The 16734-nt window shown below is 45.9% G+C and overlaps 1 protein-coding gene across 4 annotated transcripts in view; it reads right to left on the bottom strand.

Moving 5' to 3' along the window:
• TICAM1 (TIR domain containing adaptor molecule 1) overlaps positions 1 to 16734 on the bottom strand; it is a 48557-nt gene that overhangs the window by 21792 nt on the left and 10031 nt on the right. For 2 of the 4 annotated variants that reach the window (XM_020971243.2, XM_020971242.2), the window contains exon 2: positions 11143 to 16669. The exons of the other annotated variants lie outside the window; for them this stretch is intronic. In XM_020971243.2, the coding sequence (XP_020826902.1) occupies positions 14431 to 16539 (2109 nt within the window). In that variant the 5' untranslated portion in view covers positions 16540 to 16669 and the 3' untranslated portion in view covers positions 11143 to 14430. Of the gene's footprint in view, positions 1 to 11142; positions 16670 to 16734 lie in introns of those variants that run through there. 4 annotated transcript variants of the gene reach the window in all.

The following is a 16734-nucleotide window of genomic DNA, read 5'->3' as shown; positions in this document are numbered from 1 at the left end:
AAAAGGGAAAGGGGGACAACAGGCTGGTTTGTTCCTGATTTCCCAAGGAAATTGGTTCCTTCCTCCTCACCTCCCCCACCAACCACCACCACCACAGAGACAGAACAGGAGGCTGCTGGGCTTGCAGCTCTTGGCTGCATGGTTGGAAGAGAGGCAGCCAGAGGACGCTGAGACTTCATAGGCTGGGGCTGGACAGCAGGAAAGTAGTGGCCACCAGTGACCTCTGCTGCTGGCCTCACCTCATAGCTGCTCCTTGCCCAATTCTGGATTACACTCCCAATACTGCACAACTTTCCTCTCCAAATGAAGGAATAAGTGGGCACCCAGCAGCCTCTTTTTTAACACGGCCTCTTCATCATGAGATCATCATTATACACAGTTCAGTGGTGTGGGCTGGTCTGGGGCCTAGGAGAATGGGGGAGTGGAAAGAGTACAGGCACATCTGAGAACCTGGCTTGAAAGCCATCTCTACCAATTACCAATGGGTAAGGCAATTCTCTCTGAATCTTAGTTCTCTCTTCGCTGTGATGAAGTGCTTGGATGAGATCATCTCCACAGTCCCTTCCGACTTAAAATCCTCTGACCTGCCTTGGTCGCTGTGTAACCTCACACAGTTTACCTAACCTCTCTAGACCTCAGGTTTCTACTTTGCAAAAGGAGGTGGGTTGGAGAAGAGAATTCTCTAAAGCCAACTGGGAGACAGGAGAGAAAGGGAATTGGGCTTCACCCTGAGGATTGGGTGTATTTCTGAGAGAAGCAGCAATTTTGAGGAAATGAAGATAAGACAATGGGTTGCTACTTTTTTTTCCCCTGCTGGCATGTGAATTCTATTTCTGGCAACCAAGTGAAACCCCAGGACTCCAAATAAGGTGGCTATGAGCAGAACCTCCCCTCTGGAGCTTTAGAGGCTGAACTTAGAGAGTAGTGTGTCGTAGCAAACTTGAGATGAGGGTGAAGCAAAGGCCTCAGGCTCTTTTGTTTTGGGGAGTCTGGACTTCCCTGCATATGATCTCCCTTCCTCTACTTCTTCAGCCAATAGCAAGAGAAAGGGCAGAGCCTGGCAGGCCCACGGAGAAGGAGGAAGTAGGGTCTGTAGTCTCTGAATTTTCTCTGGCTCCCCCTAACCTCCAGGCAGCTCACTGTCACCACCATCCTAGAGCTCCAGTTTCTGGAACTCCATTCAATAAGGAAAGTCCCCATCAACTTCCTTTCAATGCCCCTTGAGCTTGGGAGACGTTGCCTACTGCACACATTGCCTAACCCTGAATTCTCATCAAGAGATGCTTCTAATTTATTATTTCTTAGGCTTTGGAGGATTTTAGAAATATAAATTGAATAGACTCCTCCCCACCCCCACTACCACAGGGAAAGTGAGCGAGCGGCTTAAGGGCATGCAACCAGTGACTGGCAGAACAAGGGTTTAAGTCCTTTCTCCTCAGGCTGGGTTTTACCCTCTAGGCCATACTGTCTCATCCCTCAGAATCCCACAGGAGATGCTACTTAAAAGGTCCTAATAAGTCTTGATTTCACATCTGTTGATCCTGCAAAACCCCTGGAGACATAGAATGTCCGAAGTGGAGGGGATCTCAGAACTCATGCAGTTCAACCTTTTCATGTGCAGTTAGGGAAATGGAGGCCCAGAGAAGTTACATGACTTGCCTAATGTCACACAGGTAATGTCAGAGGTGGGATTTGTACCCCGGCCCTCTGATTTTGTAGCTGATTTTCTTTCCATTTTTCTAGCTACAATGAACTAGATCACCGTTCTGTGAGATGCAGCAACTCTGCTACTTACCCACTCCTCAGTCACCAGGGAGGTTAAGGACCTTATCTGAGGTAACACAAGAAATCAGTGGCAGAACTGAGACATTTTGGAAAGAATGGACACACTTAATAATTATGATTAAAGATGCATCATGAGGGTGGTGGGGAGGAAGGGGGAGAAAATTTTTAAACTCAAAAGCATATGGAAGTGATTGTTGATAAATCAAAATAAATTAATAAAATTTTAAAAAATTTTTAAAAAGATGCATCATGACTGAGATTCTTGTAGTCTCACATATGGATGCATATGTATATATGTGTATATATACATATACACACATATATATGTACACAGAATATTATAGAGAAATATTCAAATTGAACAGGCAGCTAAGTAACTCAATGGATAGCGTGCCAGGCCGGGATCAAAAAACCTCATCATCCTGAATTCAAATCTGGCCTCAGACACTTACTAACTGTGTGACCCTGGGCAAGTCACTTAACCCTGTTTGCCTCAGTTTCCTCATCTGTAAAAATAAGCTGGAGAAGGAAATGGTTAATCACTCTAGTATCCTTGCCAAGAAAACCCCAAATGGGGTCATGAAGAGTCAGACATAAATGAACAACAAATTAATTCAAATTTATGTTTCCTCACCACCTTCAAGACAAGCAGGTTTTATTATCCCTATATGTTTCAGATGAGAACAGAAAGACAGGAAGGGAAGTGACTTGGTAAAAAGTATTATGATGCCCTATTTAATACCTGAGAGGCATGTATCCAAAGGCCTGGATGGAAGGCCTCTCTTTCTATTATGCCACCCTGCCCCCATCTCCTCAAGCACCAGGTATCTTGGAGATTATGATACCCAAGGAAACACAAGTTGGGAAATGGAAACAAAATCATTAAGACAATGCGTGGCAGCAGCCTGTGGTTAGTGCCACTTCTAGAACCCAGGGTCTGCTGGCTATGGCTTATGTTGTCCTAAAAGCCAGACTCAACACCTTCCAAAAATCTGTAAAGAAGAGAGGCTCTCCCATACAGAAGCAGCAGCCTCATACAATGAAAAGGTTCCTCAGATGGGAGATTCCATCTCTGCTGCTAACTCAGTATGACCTTGAACAAGTCATTGCCCCAGGGCAGCTAGGTGGCACAGTGGATAGAGCACCGGCCCTGAAGTCAGGAGTACCTGAGTTCAAATCCGGCCTCAGACCAAACACTTGACACTTACTAGCTGTGTGACCCTGGGCAAGTCACTTAACCCCAACTGCCTAAAAAAACAAACAAAAAAACAAACAGGTCATTGCCCCTCCAGAAATCTCAGTTCCCTCCCATATAAAAGGAAAGTTTTGGGGTAGATGGTTAGCTGGTCTCTTCAGCTCTAAGGTTTTATCCTTATCTTAGATGTTGAGGATCTATGTAAATTGATGGCTAGTCTATTTCAAGTTTAATGGAAAAAAAAAGATGGCCTAGTAATTTTTAAAAAAAGATATATTAATAAACCAGTCCAGAGGGACAGAGAATAGACTGAGGAATTTCCAGGGAATTTCCCAAGAAAGACCCTAGTGGCCTTGCTGTGTAGCCGTGATTCTAGGCTGATACTGAGTAGTTTCTGTCTCCATCATTTCCTATCCCGGCTTCAAGGCTATCTCCACAGGAGCCACCAGGGGGAAGAGGGACAACAGGGGTTTCTATAACACTGAGGACCAATGACATCACAGGGTGATGTTTTGACTTGTGCCCAGATTGGATTGAAGTGAGGCAGGCTTGGGCAAAGTCGTCAATCTCACTTTCTCTATCAGAGTCATCAAAGTCCAGTGGCAAGACAAAGGTCAAGACAACTGGCGATGGCCCAAGATGTATTGGATGACCTTGATGTCTTCTGAAGACAGCACTACTCACTGCCTGGGAAGACATCCCAGGTATGTTCATGGAACCTAAAACGTTGGCTTCTTTCAGACTCCCGGTATCCTAAAGTCTCAGACCCGCAACAAGAAAACATCGGCTAAAATGTGGAACGCAGAATGTCAGAGCTGGAAGGGATGTAATTAACTCACATTAGGGTTTACAAAGGACTTTTCTCACAACCCTCCTACAAGGTCACTAGGTTCAGTATTTTACAGTGGAGGAAACTGAGTCTCAGTGAAGTTAAGTAATTTATCCAGGGTGATATCATCCTGGCGATAGGACTAGGAATCAGACTCAGGTTTTATAAGATCCTAGCTGGAAAGAATCTGAGACATCATCCAATCAAAACCCTCTTGTTTTACAGATGAGAAAGCTGAGGTCGAGAAAAGGCACACAACACACAGTAAATGGCAGAGCTGGACTTTGAACCCAGGCCTTTGGTTCCATATCCTCTTTTCACCACATCACAGCTATCTTCTACTATATATTAGAAGATGGGATTTCAAGGTGAACATTAGAGGTTATTCAGGGCAGTCCCTACTCTCCTCCTCCCCGACCGCAAACACACTTTCTGATCCTAAGGTAGAGGCAGCTGGGGCCCAAGGTCATACAGTAAGCAGCAGTCAGAATTCAAATCCAGATCCTCCCAGTAGCCTTGCAACTCACCCCACACTGCTTCCACTCAGAATGTCGGTGCTACAAAGGACTGTAGCTTAGAACAGTCAGTCAGTCAATAAGTATTTATTAAGCACCTTCTACATGCCAGGCACTGTGATCAGTGCTGAGGATACAAAAAGATGCAAAACAAAAAACAGCAACACCAATAGGCCCTGCCCTCAAGGAGCTCCCAATCTAAAGGGAGGAGGCAACATGCAAACAAATATGTACAAAGAAGTTCTATGGAGGAGAAAAAGTAAACAAGAATTAAGAGGGGTTGAGAAAGGCTTTCAGTAAGAGATGGGATTTTAGGAAGCCAGAAGTAGAGATGGAGAGGAAGAGCATTCTAGGCATGGAGGACAGCCATCGAAGATGCCAAGAGTTGAGAGATGGAGCGTCTTGCTCTAGGACTGGTCAGGAGGCCAATGTCACTGATTTAAAAAGTATGTATTAGGAAGTAAGGTATAAGAAGATTGGAAAGGTAAGAGGGGGCTAGGTTATGAAGGGCTTTGAATGCCAAACAGAGAGGTTTGTATTTGATCCTAGAGGAGGCTGGGAGCCAATAAAGTTTGTTGAGTAGGAGGGTGACATGGTCAGGCCTTCGCTTAAGGAAAATCACTTTAGTGGCTGAACGGAAGGTGTATTGGAGTGGTGAGAGACTTGAGGCAGGCAGATGCACCAGCAGCTACTGTAATAGTCCAGGTGAGAGGTGATGAGGACAAGCGCCAGGTGGTGGCAGTGGCACAGAAGAAAGGGGGCCTAATTCTAGAGCTGTTTCAAAGGTGTTAATCTTCAGGCCCTGGCAACAGCTTGGGTATGGGAGGTGAGAGATAGAAAGGAGAGGAGGATGACACCTAGGTTGTGAGCCTGAAGGGCTGAGAGGATGGTGGTGACCTCTATAGTAACAGGGAAGGCAGGAGGGGAGGGTGTAGGGGGAAAGGTAACAGGGTCTGTTTCAGACACACTGAGCGTAAGATGTCTAGTGGACATCTGGTTCAAGATGTCTGAAAGGCAGTTCAGAGCTGGAGAGGTCTTTAGAGACTGTTCTAGACTGACTCCCTCATTTTACCCAGTAGTAAATGAGATAGACATCTTCAGTTGTTTGTTCAGTGGTATCTGATCCGACTCTTCATTACCCCATTTAGGGTTTTCTCAGCAGAGATATTGGAGTGGTTTGCCATTTCCTTCTCCAGTTCATTTTACAGATAAAGAAACTGAAGCAAACAGGGTTAAGTGACGTGCCCAGGATCACCTAGCTAGTCAGGCCAAGATTTGAACTCAGGAAGATGAGTCTTCCTGACCCTAGGCCCAGAACTCTATCCACTGCACTACCTAAACTGTTTGTTCAACCATGCATAGTGTTAACTAAGGTTTTGTTTTTCTTTTTTGTTTACATTAGGAGGAGGTTGGAGGGAGAGAAAATATTTTTATAATTGAAAAAAATAAAATTTTAATTAAAATGCTTTTCGGGGATAGCTAGATGGCACAGGGGATAGAGCTCCAGCCTTGGAGTCAGGAGGACCTGAGTTCAAATCCAGCTTTGGACACTTAACACTTAATAGCTGTGTGACCCTGGGCAAGTCACTTAACCCTGATTGCCTCACCAAAAAGCAAAACAACCAAAAAAAATTAAAATGTTTCTCATCTATTCTTAGTTGCAGAGATGTGAAGAGGGTGTGGTTTTATCGGCTCTTGTATGGATATTTCTGGCTTGTGAATTTTATAGGGTGGCTGGGATTGGTTAGTGTGCAAGAATCATTTATGTCACTAGCGAAAGGAATGGTCTGGTGGAAAGAGCCGTGGTTTCTTGTCCTGGTCTGCCAGGGACTTGCCATGGCTTCAGACAAGTCACATAATGCGTTTGGGCCTCAGAAAGGGGAACTACTATATCACTTATCCTGCCCACTTCCTAGAAGATGTTTGGTTCTTTCTGAATATCAGTCGGAAACAACAAACTACATCCTATCACACTGTAAACAGAGCTTAACAACCTACTTAGGAAATGTGATGTGGTCAGCCAGAAAGCCCCAAGGCCAAATCCCACCTCTGACACCAACTGACACCATCAGCAAGTCAACTAGCACTTACTGTGTGCCAGCCAGTCAATAAACATTTGTGAAGCGTCTACTGTGTGCGCCAGCCAGTCAAACGTTTATGGAGCGCCTACTGTGTGCCAGCCAGTCGATAAACATTTATGAAGCGCCTGCTGTGTGCCAGCCAGTCAATAAACGTTTATGGTGAGCCTGCTGTGTGCCAGCCAGTCAATAAACGTTTATGGTGTGCCTGTGTGCCAGCCAGTCGATAAACATTTATGAGGTGACTACTATGTGCCAGGAACTGTGCTAAGCATTTTGGGATACAAACAAAAGCCAAAGATAATCCCTGCTCTCAAGGAGCTCACTATCTAAGGGAGGAGACAACATTCTAACAAGATATTTACAGGACAAATTAGGGGTGGCCTCGGAGGAAAAGCACTGAGATCAAGGCCTGGAAAAGCTGTTTGCAGAAGGTAGGATTTTAGCTGACAATATGCAGCTCTGAGCGAGTCATTCAATCTTTATTTGTGCTAGGTGGCTTTCTAAGTCTCCCAAGTCACATAGATGGTGCCAACCTGCATTGGTAAAGGGAATTTCCTTCCCTGGAAGATTCCTAGGCCATAAAATCTGGGGTGTCTTTCTGACTCCAAGTCCAGCACCCTATGCATTTTCCCACGTAGAATCAAAAGTCCATTTCTTCCTCTCCAGGTAAGAGTCAGCATGGTATAAGAGCATTGATTTATTCAGATCTGAGCTCTCAACTTACCTCCATGTGCTAGATAGAGGCAGAGGTAATTCTCCTAACTTCCCCTTAGCCCTTCCTTACCCATCTTTATAACAGACCCCAGGCACTCTTGGTCTTGACAAGTCATAGTATGCAGAACTCCTGCTATAGAAACATCTAGAGGGGCAGCTAGGTGGCACAGTGGATAGAGCACCAGCCCTGAAGTCAGGAGGACCTGAGTTCAAATCTGACCTCAGACCAAACTCTTGACACTTAACTAGTTGTGTGACCCTGGGCAAGCCACTTAACCCCAATTGCCTAAAAAAAAAAATTCACTAAGGGCTAGGCTATGTTTTTAAAGAGTCATATCATAGGAAAAAAATGCAATGATGGTTTTTTTTGGGGGGGGGGAGTCTTAACTTTTTTTTTTAATTTTCAACATTCACTTCCACAAGATTTTAAGTTCCAAATTTTTCTCCCCATCTTGTCCCTCCCCCAACCCCAAGAAAGCCTTCATTCTGAATACCCCTTCCCCTAATCTATCCTCCCTTCTATCTCCCCCTGCCCTTCTCTTACCCCCTTCCTCTTCTATTTTCCTGTAGGGCAGGATAGATTTCTATACCCCATTGTCTGTATATCTTATTTCTCAGTTACATGTGAAAACAATTTTCTTTAACATTTGTTTTTAAAACTTTGGGTTCCAAATTTTCTCCCTTCCTCCCTCCCCACCCACCCTCATTGAGAAGGAAAGCATCTCAATACAGGTTATAGATGTGTAGTCATGCAAAACATTTCCATAGTAGTCATGCTGTGGAAAACTAACTATATTTCCCTTCATTCATGCCAAAACATGCTATCATCTGAGCCTTTAGCAAGTCAATCTTTTTGCTGGCGGAGGGTCTTATCTCAATGTTGATGGCTGCTGACCGATTATGGTGGTGGTTGCTGAAGGCTGGGGTGGCTGTGGCAATTTCTTAAAATAAGACAACAATGAAGTTTGCCCATTGATTGACCCTTCCTTTCACTTGAAAACTCAGAGGTCATTGTAGGGTCATTACTTAACCTAATTTCAATATTGTTGTCTCTCAGAAAATAAGGACGCTCAAGGAGAGGGAGAGAGACAGGGGAACTGCTGGTCAATGGAACAATTAGAACATACACAACATTTATCAACTAACCATCTTATATTGGCCTGGTTCATGACACCTCAAAACAGTTACAATAGTAACATCAAAGATCCCTGATCACAGATCACCACCACAAAGATAACAGTAATTTAAAAGTTTGAAATGTTGTGAGAATTACCAAAATGTGACACAGAGACATGATATGAGCACATACTATTGGAAAAATGGTACCAATAGACTTGCTCAAGGTTACCACTAACTAACCTTCAATTTGTAAAAATATGCAAATCGAAATGCAATAAAATGAGGTATGCCTATATTCATATACTTCCTCAATTCCCTGCCATCTTATAAGCACTGCCCAAGGTGATTAATAAGTTAAAACTAGATGTGGTGGTGGACCCCTTTAATTTTTGCTACCAGGAAGGCTTTGGCTGACTCTGGTAAATGTTATATTTATGTTCTTTTTCATGTACATATTGCTACCCACTAACTTACCTTCTCTCCACACTAAGTAGAAGCCCTTCCTTTTGGCAAATTTGTATAACTGAGCAAAACAAATCAACACATTGGCCATGTCAGAGAATGTGCGTCTGATTCTGGACCAGCATTCTATCACCTTTCTGCCAACACAAAGGAGAACATGGTTCATTATTAGTCTGTTGAAGTTTTGATCTTCTGTCACCAAAAAAAGATTCTATGGTCTGACTTTTTTTTGTGCTGTTTGCTCATGTTCCCAGCCAATTACTTGAGTTTTAAACTCTTTGTTAAGGTAGGGGTCTGCTTCCAGTGTGGAGGATGTACTATCCCAAGCTTTGGGAGTTTTGTGCAGCTGTTTTCAGAGAGACTTCTAGGGACCTATACGTTTTCAGTTCTTCCCAGGTGGTATGATCAAGGGCGAGGTGTTTACTCCTTTCCTCGCCTGGGCTCTGGTCTATGAGTGACCAAAAGCAATCCTTTCTACCTTGGAACTGTGAGGAGGATTTCTCTCTACTGCCACCACAAGCTCCACCGTACAGCGCTCCTCCTCAGCCCAGGACCACCACCCAGAATTGTGATCCAGATCCAAGCACAGGCAAAGCAAGAGAATCCTACCTCAGCACCCGCAAAGAGATCTCTGCAATTCCCTTCTGATCAGCCACCTACTTGATTCCCCCTCAGTCAGTGGGCTGAGAGCTCCAGAAGCAACCGCTGCCACCCCGGGGCTGCTCCAGGACTGGGGCTGGGACCAAGCTTCTCTCTCATTGAGGTCACAGACTTTTCCTATTAACCTTCTAAGTTGCCTTTGGCGTTCCATGGGTTGAGAAATCTGGAAACTGCCACAGCAGCCCGTGATTCAGTCCCCTGAGGCCTGCTCCAGGGTCACTGAGGCCTGGTCTTTCCCTGCGTGCCCACGCTGAACTGCGTTTCACTCCCAGCCTGGTGTGATAGACCTTTCTAGTCACCCATCCAGGTTGTCTTGGGTTGGAAATTTGTTTCACTTTGTCTTTTTGTGGGTTCTTTTGCTTTAGAATTTGTTTAGAGCCACTTTTTTACAGGTATTTGGAGGGGTTTGGGGGAGAGCCTAAGCAATACACTGCTTTTACTCTTCCATCTTGGCTCCACCCCCTCAAAAAATGCAATGTTTAATCACAAAAGAATGATGTCTTGGAGATGGAATTTCAGATATCAGCAATGGGCTGGTAGAGGGAAAGATTATGGAGCACTATTTGTGTCATACCACCCATGGCTGAAAGAGACCTCTGAAAACATCCAACCTGTACCTTTACAAGGCATGCACGCGCACGCACACACACACACACACACACACACACCCCACATCCCTGATAAATACTTATCTAGGTTTTGCTTAAAGACTTCTACTAACAGGAAACTCACTATCTCCCAGAGCCACCCATTCCACTTTGGAAGAGCTCTGATTGTTAGGAATATATAATAGGAGGCTGAATTCCCCACTCTAATTTCCTCAACTCTCTCAGGTGAGGATACCATTAGGTCTGGCCTCTCTGGCTGGAGAGTGAGGATTTTGAGTACGTGGGGCCTTTCTTCCCATTGGCAGAAGCTCTAGAACATCTGAGCCCATCTCACATTCCATTGCCACATTTCGTGGTACCTGAAACATTTCCGGATTCCAGTTGCTTGTGTCTTCCCTATTTTGTGTTTATTTCATCCTTAATTCTGTGTGTGTGTGTGTGTGTGTGTACGCATGTATACATGTTGTGTATATACATATATAGTTGTGTATATATGTTATATGTTATGTATATACATATATACACATATTTTTTGTTGCCCCCCTAAGAGAGTGTTAGCACGTCTGAAGGTTGTTTCAATTTTTGTATTTGTATTCCTAGTACCTAACAGTACTTGACACAGTAAATGCTTGATTAACGGCTAATAATTAATTCTAATAATTAATAATTAATTGACGTATAACTAATAGCTAATCTACAGAGACCATTTTATGCAACCTAGTACTACTTATTAACACTAATAATTCACATTTACATAGTACTTTAAGGTTTAGAAGTGACTTCACCCAAAACATCCCTTTGATGTGGGTGGTTACTGGGATTATCATGCCTCCTCCAACCCAGTTTTACAAGTGAAATGACAGATAAGTTAAATGACTGGCCCATTGAGATAGCGCAGCTTGTAAGTGTTGGGATTTGAAGCCAAGTATCATGATTCCATGTCTTATATTCAAAAGGACTTCCTCCTTCCTTCTTTGTCCCTCCCACCTCCAATATTAAAAAAAAAAAACATTCTTCAGCCAAAATTGAGCCCTTTCTTACTAGCCTGCCATGGGCAATTCACCTAGCTTATGACTGAGCCTGGGCCTACTCCTTGGACACCCTTCCCTGCTTGAGAAGTTGGGTTCCCCCCCCTTTTTTTAGTTCATATTTAGAGGACAGGGACACTGAAAGATACAAGGAATTAGTCAATAAATATTTATTACAGAAGAGCTGATTCAACCTTCAGTTCAACCATCCATCATCCCCAACCACCAACATGGAAGGAAAAGAACATTTGTCAACACTATGTCAAGTTCTACTAAAGCCTCCTTCCATTTCTTCATAGGTACATCATGGTGCCCTTAGCATCACAAAGGCTCTGCCCAGAGTGTTGACCAGCCCTGGCTAGTCCCAAGGCCTTTTTGTAAGGACTTCAAGGATTGGTTGGGTGATAGGATTGTCACCAAAAGACCAGCCTGGCTGAATTTGGAAAAGTCCATCACCACAGGGTTGGACATTGGGTCCATTTTTTTTTTCACCTGCAACAGCTATGGAAACTATTTGTAAGGTTAAGTGACGCATGGCTGGAATTTGTATCTGTCCCTGGAGAGTGCCTGCCCTGACAAAACTATTGGTCCTTTTAGTACTAAAGTAAGTTGTGGCTTCCTAGTTCATTGTGAACCCAAGGGCAGAAAGATGCCCATGTGCTTTTCACAGAATCTTAGACTCTCAAAATTGGAAGAGACCTCAAGTCCAACTTACATATTAAACAGGAATAATTTTCTTGCCTGATAGAACAATGTGGATTCCACAATTATACATTTAGGTGGATTCAGTTCTGCTTGGATGGTTGGACCCAAAGAGAAGTCATTAATGATTTGATGGCAGCTGAAAAGAGAGGTAATGCCCAGTGGAGTGCCCCAAGGATCTGTGCTTACCCTGGGCCTTTTAAATACCCATTTTACAGATAAGGAACAGAGGCCCCATAGAAAAAGTTAAGAGGCTTGCCCTACTTACTATTAGTAATTTGGCAGGGGTGGAATTTGAACCCAGATTCTCTAAAGCCAGAGCTCTTTCTGCTACCCAAGCTCTATAAGATCTCCTATACTTGGGGTTTCTTGAAAGAAAATCAGCTTCACAAATATAAGATGGAGGGAGGCATGGCGAGTTCATCTGATAGAAGATCTGGAGTTTTACTGGCTTGTAAGCTTAGTGAGTTAGTTGTGATATGATGGCACCCCAAAGCCTTCATATGATCTCATGATAGTATTAACTGTACTCCTCCCTAGTCAGGAACTCAACAAGCATTTATTAAGCACCTATTGTATGCCAGAGACTGTGCTAAGTGTTGGGGATATAAGTTCAAACAGAAAGACAGACTTTATCCTCAAAAAGTTTACATTCTGGGGCAGCTAGGTGGCACGGTGCATAGAGCACCAGTCCTGGAGTCAGGAGGACCTGAGTTCAAATCCGGCCTCAGATACATGATAACTCACTAGCTGTGTCACCCTAGGCAAGTCACTTGACCCTGACTGCCTGGAGGGGGGGGGAGTTTACATTCTGATGGGGGAAGACAACCCATGAAAGGGCACTGAAAAGCAAGAAAGAAGGGAGACAGATGTAAGTATGAAGCCTAGGGCCATGTTGGAGAGCAAGTCTGGACAGTCAGGAGTGTACTGTGTGGAGGAATGAGGACATGGTTGGCCTGGGCCAACACATCAGAAGGAGAGGAGGCAGGGGCAGGGAGTACTTCCAATGTGGGAAGTCCAGGGCCAGTGAAAGCTCCCAGGATGAAGAGGTTTCCATGGCATGATAAAGTCAGGGAGAGTCAAGAGTACAACCTAAAACTGGGGTTCTGTACTCAGAGGCCCATTTTAGAAAGGACATCAGCAAACTGGAGAGTGTGCAGGACGGCAGCCATGATCATGAGGGCCCTTTGAGGATCTGATGAGGAAATCAGTGATGTTTAGCCTGCAGACTTGGGGGGGCAGGGGGGGCAGGGGTTCACGAGGAGGGATACGTAGCATGTGGCGGCTGCCACCTACCGTTAAAATGTGTTTTAGGTATTTGAAGGGCTGTCAGGGAGAAGAGGCATTGTTCTCTTTGGCCCCAGAGACCTCAACCAGTTGGAGGAAGCAGAGAGCTAAGCACCAGGTTAATGTAAGGAGGGACTTCTCAGCCACTAGATCCATCTAAAAGTGGACAAGGCTGCCTTGGGAAGAGAAGGTGCCTTCTCCTCTTCTGAGATCTTCGAAAGGGGACTGGCCGAAATCAGATTCTTTCTGTGAAGAGACCTACAGGTAGTAAGCATGTCTTCAACTATATTCATCTCATCTTCCGTGTGTGTGTGTGTGTGTGTGTGTACACATAGAGAGAAAGAGAAAGATGACACAGTCAGCTGGGAAGATGACATTAATATAGGTGAAGACATATATGTGTATGTGTGTGTGTAGACATATACATATATATATGACTCTGTCTATTCCCCTCCTCTCCCCTCCATCTAGTCTAGGGGTTCATAATCTTTTTTCTATGTCACAGATCCCTTGGGCTGTCTGGGGAAGCCTATGGATTCCTTTTCAGAATAGTGTCTATTGCCTGAATTCATAATGGAAGGAAATACTACATTTAAGTTGAACAGTAGCAAAAATAAATACGTCATTTTTTCCCATCCAAGTTCATGAAGCACCTGAAATCTATCCAAAAACATCCCCCCCAAAAAACCCCCACAACAACCTTGTTCCAGTGCCTAGTTCTATGCACAAAGTAGTCATCCATTTGTGTCTTTTGATGATGGCAGTAATGACCTCCCCTCCCCTCCAACACATTCAAATACATTAAACCTCAAACCCAGAAGGCCCAACCAGAGGGAGACCCACTTCACAAGTGGTGGAGTCTAAGTGGAGAATCTGGAAAGGAGAAGGAGGCCCCAGACAGAAGATCACTATCAGAGGTTGGTTCCCTGATGATGTTCTGAGCAGCAAGGGGATATTGAGCTGGAAGCTTTCAACCGAGGGTCCTTTCCAGACCCTGGAAAGAAATGAGGCAACAGAACCAGAAAAGGAAAATGCTGCATCTCTCTACTTGCACAATGTTGTGGCTTTCTGTAATGCTGTGGCTGCCAAGTCCCCCAAGGGACATGGAGAGACCAGGCAATGAGCAGGGATGGTGGCGATGCTTTCTTGCACTCTTAAGCCCTGCATGCCATCCTTGAGATGAAATTCTCAATTCTAGCCATCACTAGCTGTGTGACATCAGGGAAGTCACCCATCTTCTCTGGACGTCAGTTTTCTAATCTGTAGAATGAGGATGTTGGACTGAAGGGCCTCTCAGGTGTCTTTCAGTTCTAAATTTGCGATCCTAGCTGTGGACATTTCTCTGGCACTGGCCCATGCTTGCTCTCCTGGTTCCTCAGACCAGTGCTGGCAGCAGGGGACGGCTGAACAGTGGAGCAAGGGCTCTGGACCTTACCTGGCTCTTCTCACTCTCCCTCAGTTCTCTCCTCCTCATTGGGACCCTGCCCTTCCCTCTGGCCCCACATGTAGTTATTGAGACCCAATTGTACCATATGAGCATTATGGATGATAAGAGGCTGGGCCCCAGCACCTTGAGGGTCCAGCTGGGGGGCTGAAATAGGGCCAGGGGGAAAAGACATAGGTGGGATCAGCTGATTGGGCTGCAAAGCTGAGGGAGTGGTGGTGAACTGAGAGGGGAAACCATATGTCCAAGGATGTGGCATCGGCATCCTGTAGCCTTGAGCAAAGGATGCCTGATTTGGAAAAGCCAAGGCGAGATTCTGTAACTGCTGTTGCAGAAGGCTATAGTGGTATGCCAAGTCAGAGAGGGCACTCTCCTTCTGGGAGACCCTCTCCCTGTCAGCTGCCATCTGCTGAGTCTGCTCCTGGATGGCCTGGATTTCCTGTTGTTTCTTCCACACTTCCCTTTGGGCTTGTAGCCTCCGAGGGTTGAAGGTGCTACGGACTTTCTTGGAGAAGACAGGAGAACTCTCATCCAGGCTTACCAGGCCTTTCAGCAGTGGGGAGACCTTGGCAGATTTCAGCGTGTTCTCCTGGGGAATGAAAGGGATGACGGAGTTCTCCTTCTCACTCCTCGTGAGGGAGTTCATCAGCGCCACATGCACCTGGTGGAGGCTCATGCGGCAATCAAAGTTTTTAGTGAGCAGCAGCACCGTAAAGGCGGAGTTGTCGATGGCATCTTGCAAACACCGTAGCTCAAAACGGCCAGGGACCTGAAATTCCTCACAGAATGTGGTGCCATCTGGTACGCCCAGGCTCTCTAGGGTATCCCGGACTCGAAGGGCAATAGCTTCGTCCTCTTGAGCGTGGAGGATCACAAAGCTGAAGAAACGCTGTCCTGTGTCTAGCTCCGCTCCTGAGGGCCGTGAAGACCATGGAGATGGAGAAGGATCCTGGGTAGAGATGGAAGGCCTTGGATTTATGGCCTTCTTTGGAAAATCACTCTCTTGCACGGGGAGCGGGGTGGCCTTCCCTTCTCCGGCAGGAGGGCCCGACATGGGGGGCAATTCGGGGACCACCCTAAAACCCTCTTTGGAGACAAGAGTTTCTTCAGGCTTCACTGAAACTGGCTGTAGAGATGTGGGGTCAGAAGGTGCTTTAAAACATTCCACAGGAGAAAGTATGCTGGTCTCAGGGGCCACTAGGGTTGAAGGAGATGGGGGGGTAGAGGAGCTGGGAAGCCGAGGACCAGAAACCACTGAGGCCGAGCTGTTTAGCTGTACGGGGAGTGAGGCGGCTGGGTCTGAACAAGGCCAGCTCATCTCCTCTGGTTCCTGTCTGGCCTGTGGTTCAGGGTCCTGTGTGGAATTGGTCTGAGGGTCCCCACACAATTTACTGGGGCCTCTGGGGCTCTTTTTCTCAGGCAGGTGGGTGAGAAAAGGCAAAGTGGGGGACTGACTGATCTGCAGGTTGCTGGCAAAAGAGGCGGGACTGCCAGTAGAGTGTAAGGATAAGGGAAGTGACTCAGTTGCCAGTAAATCTGACCTGGCCCTAATGGGCCAAGGGTGACTATTAACCCTAGAGGTGGGGGCTGAGGATACTGGCAGGCAGCTCACATCTGACCTGAGCATCTGGAAACTCCCAGCCCCATGGATATCATGGCCACACTGGGACTGGGCCTCAGCCAGGATGCTGTCCAACCGAGCGTCATGACACAGGCTGAGGGCCTGAATGGCGGCCTGATAGGCTTGGTTCCGGGATGAAGCCTCACATAGCTTTTCTTCTACTAGTAACTGGTAGATGCGGGCAACAGCCAATCGGATGTCTGCCCGCTCTTCACATGGCAAAAGGTCCACCTGGTTCAGGAGAGGCCCTGTCCCTTCCCAAGTTCTAGCCACAGAGAGGGCTACCTTATCTCCTCTCAGTGAGTCCAAGACGATCCTCGCCTCTGTCTCCTGTCCCAGAGTCAGGAGGACCATGGCATGTAGCAGGCTGCTGACTTTGGAGCCTGGCCTAGGGGCCTTCAACTTATGTTTTAGGTAAAGGAGTTTGTCCTGCCCAGCTTGGTGTAAGATATCAAAAGCTCCCTTCAAGCTTGGGGCATCCTCTGCCATCTTTGGCCACCTGGAGAAGGAGTACACATGGCATGTTCTGCTTTGTCCACCTGAGAAGGGGAGGGCCCTCTGGCTCTGATCCCAGTACCTCAGGCCTCCAACAGCCTGCCTTCAGGCATTTCAACTGTATCTGCAGCAAACAGAATGGAAGCAGAGTTACTGTTTTACACATGCTTTTCCTTCTCACCCCACCCC

Source organism: Phascolarctos cinereus, unplaced genomic scaffold, assembly GCF_003287225.1.
Source record: "Phascolarctos cinereus isolate Bilbo 61053 unplaced genomic scaffold, phaCin_HiC Scaffold_4;HRSCAF=312, whole genome shotgun sequence".
Classification (NCBI taxonomy): domain Eukaryota; kingdom Metazoa; phylum Chordata; class Mammalia; order Diprotodontia; family Phascolarctidae; genus Phascolarctos; species Phascolarctos cinereus.
Note: the sequence above shows the minus strand (reverse complement) of the source record. Positions and strands in the feature narration are given on the sequence as shown.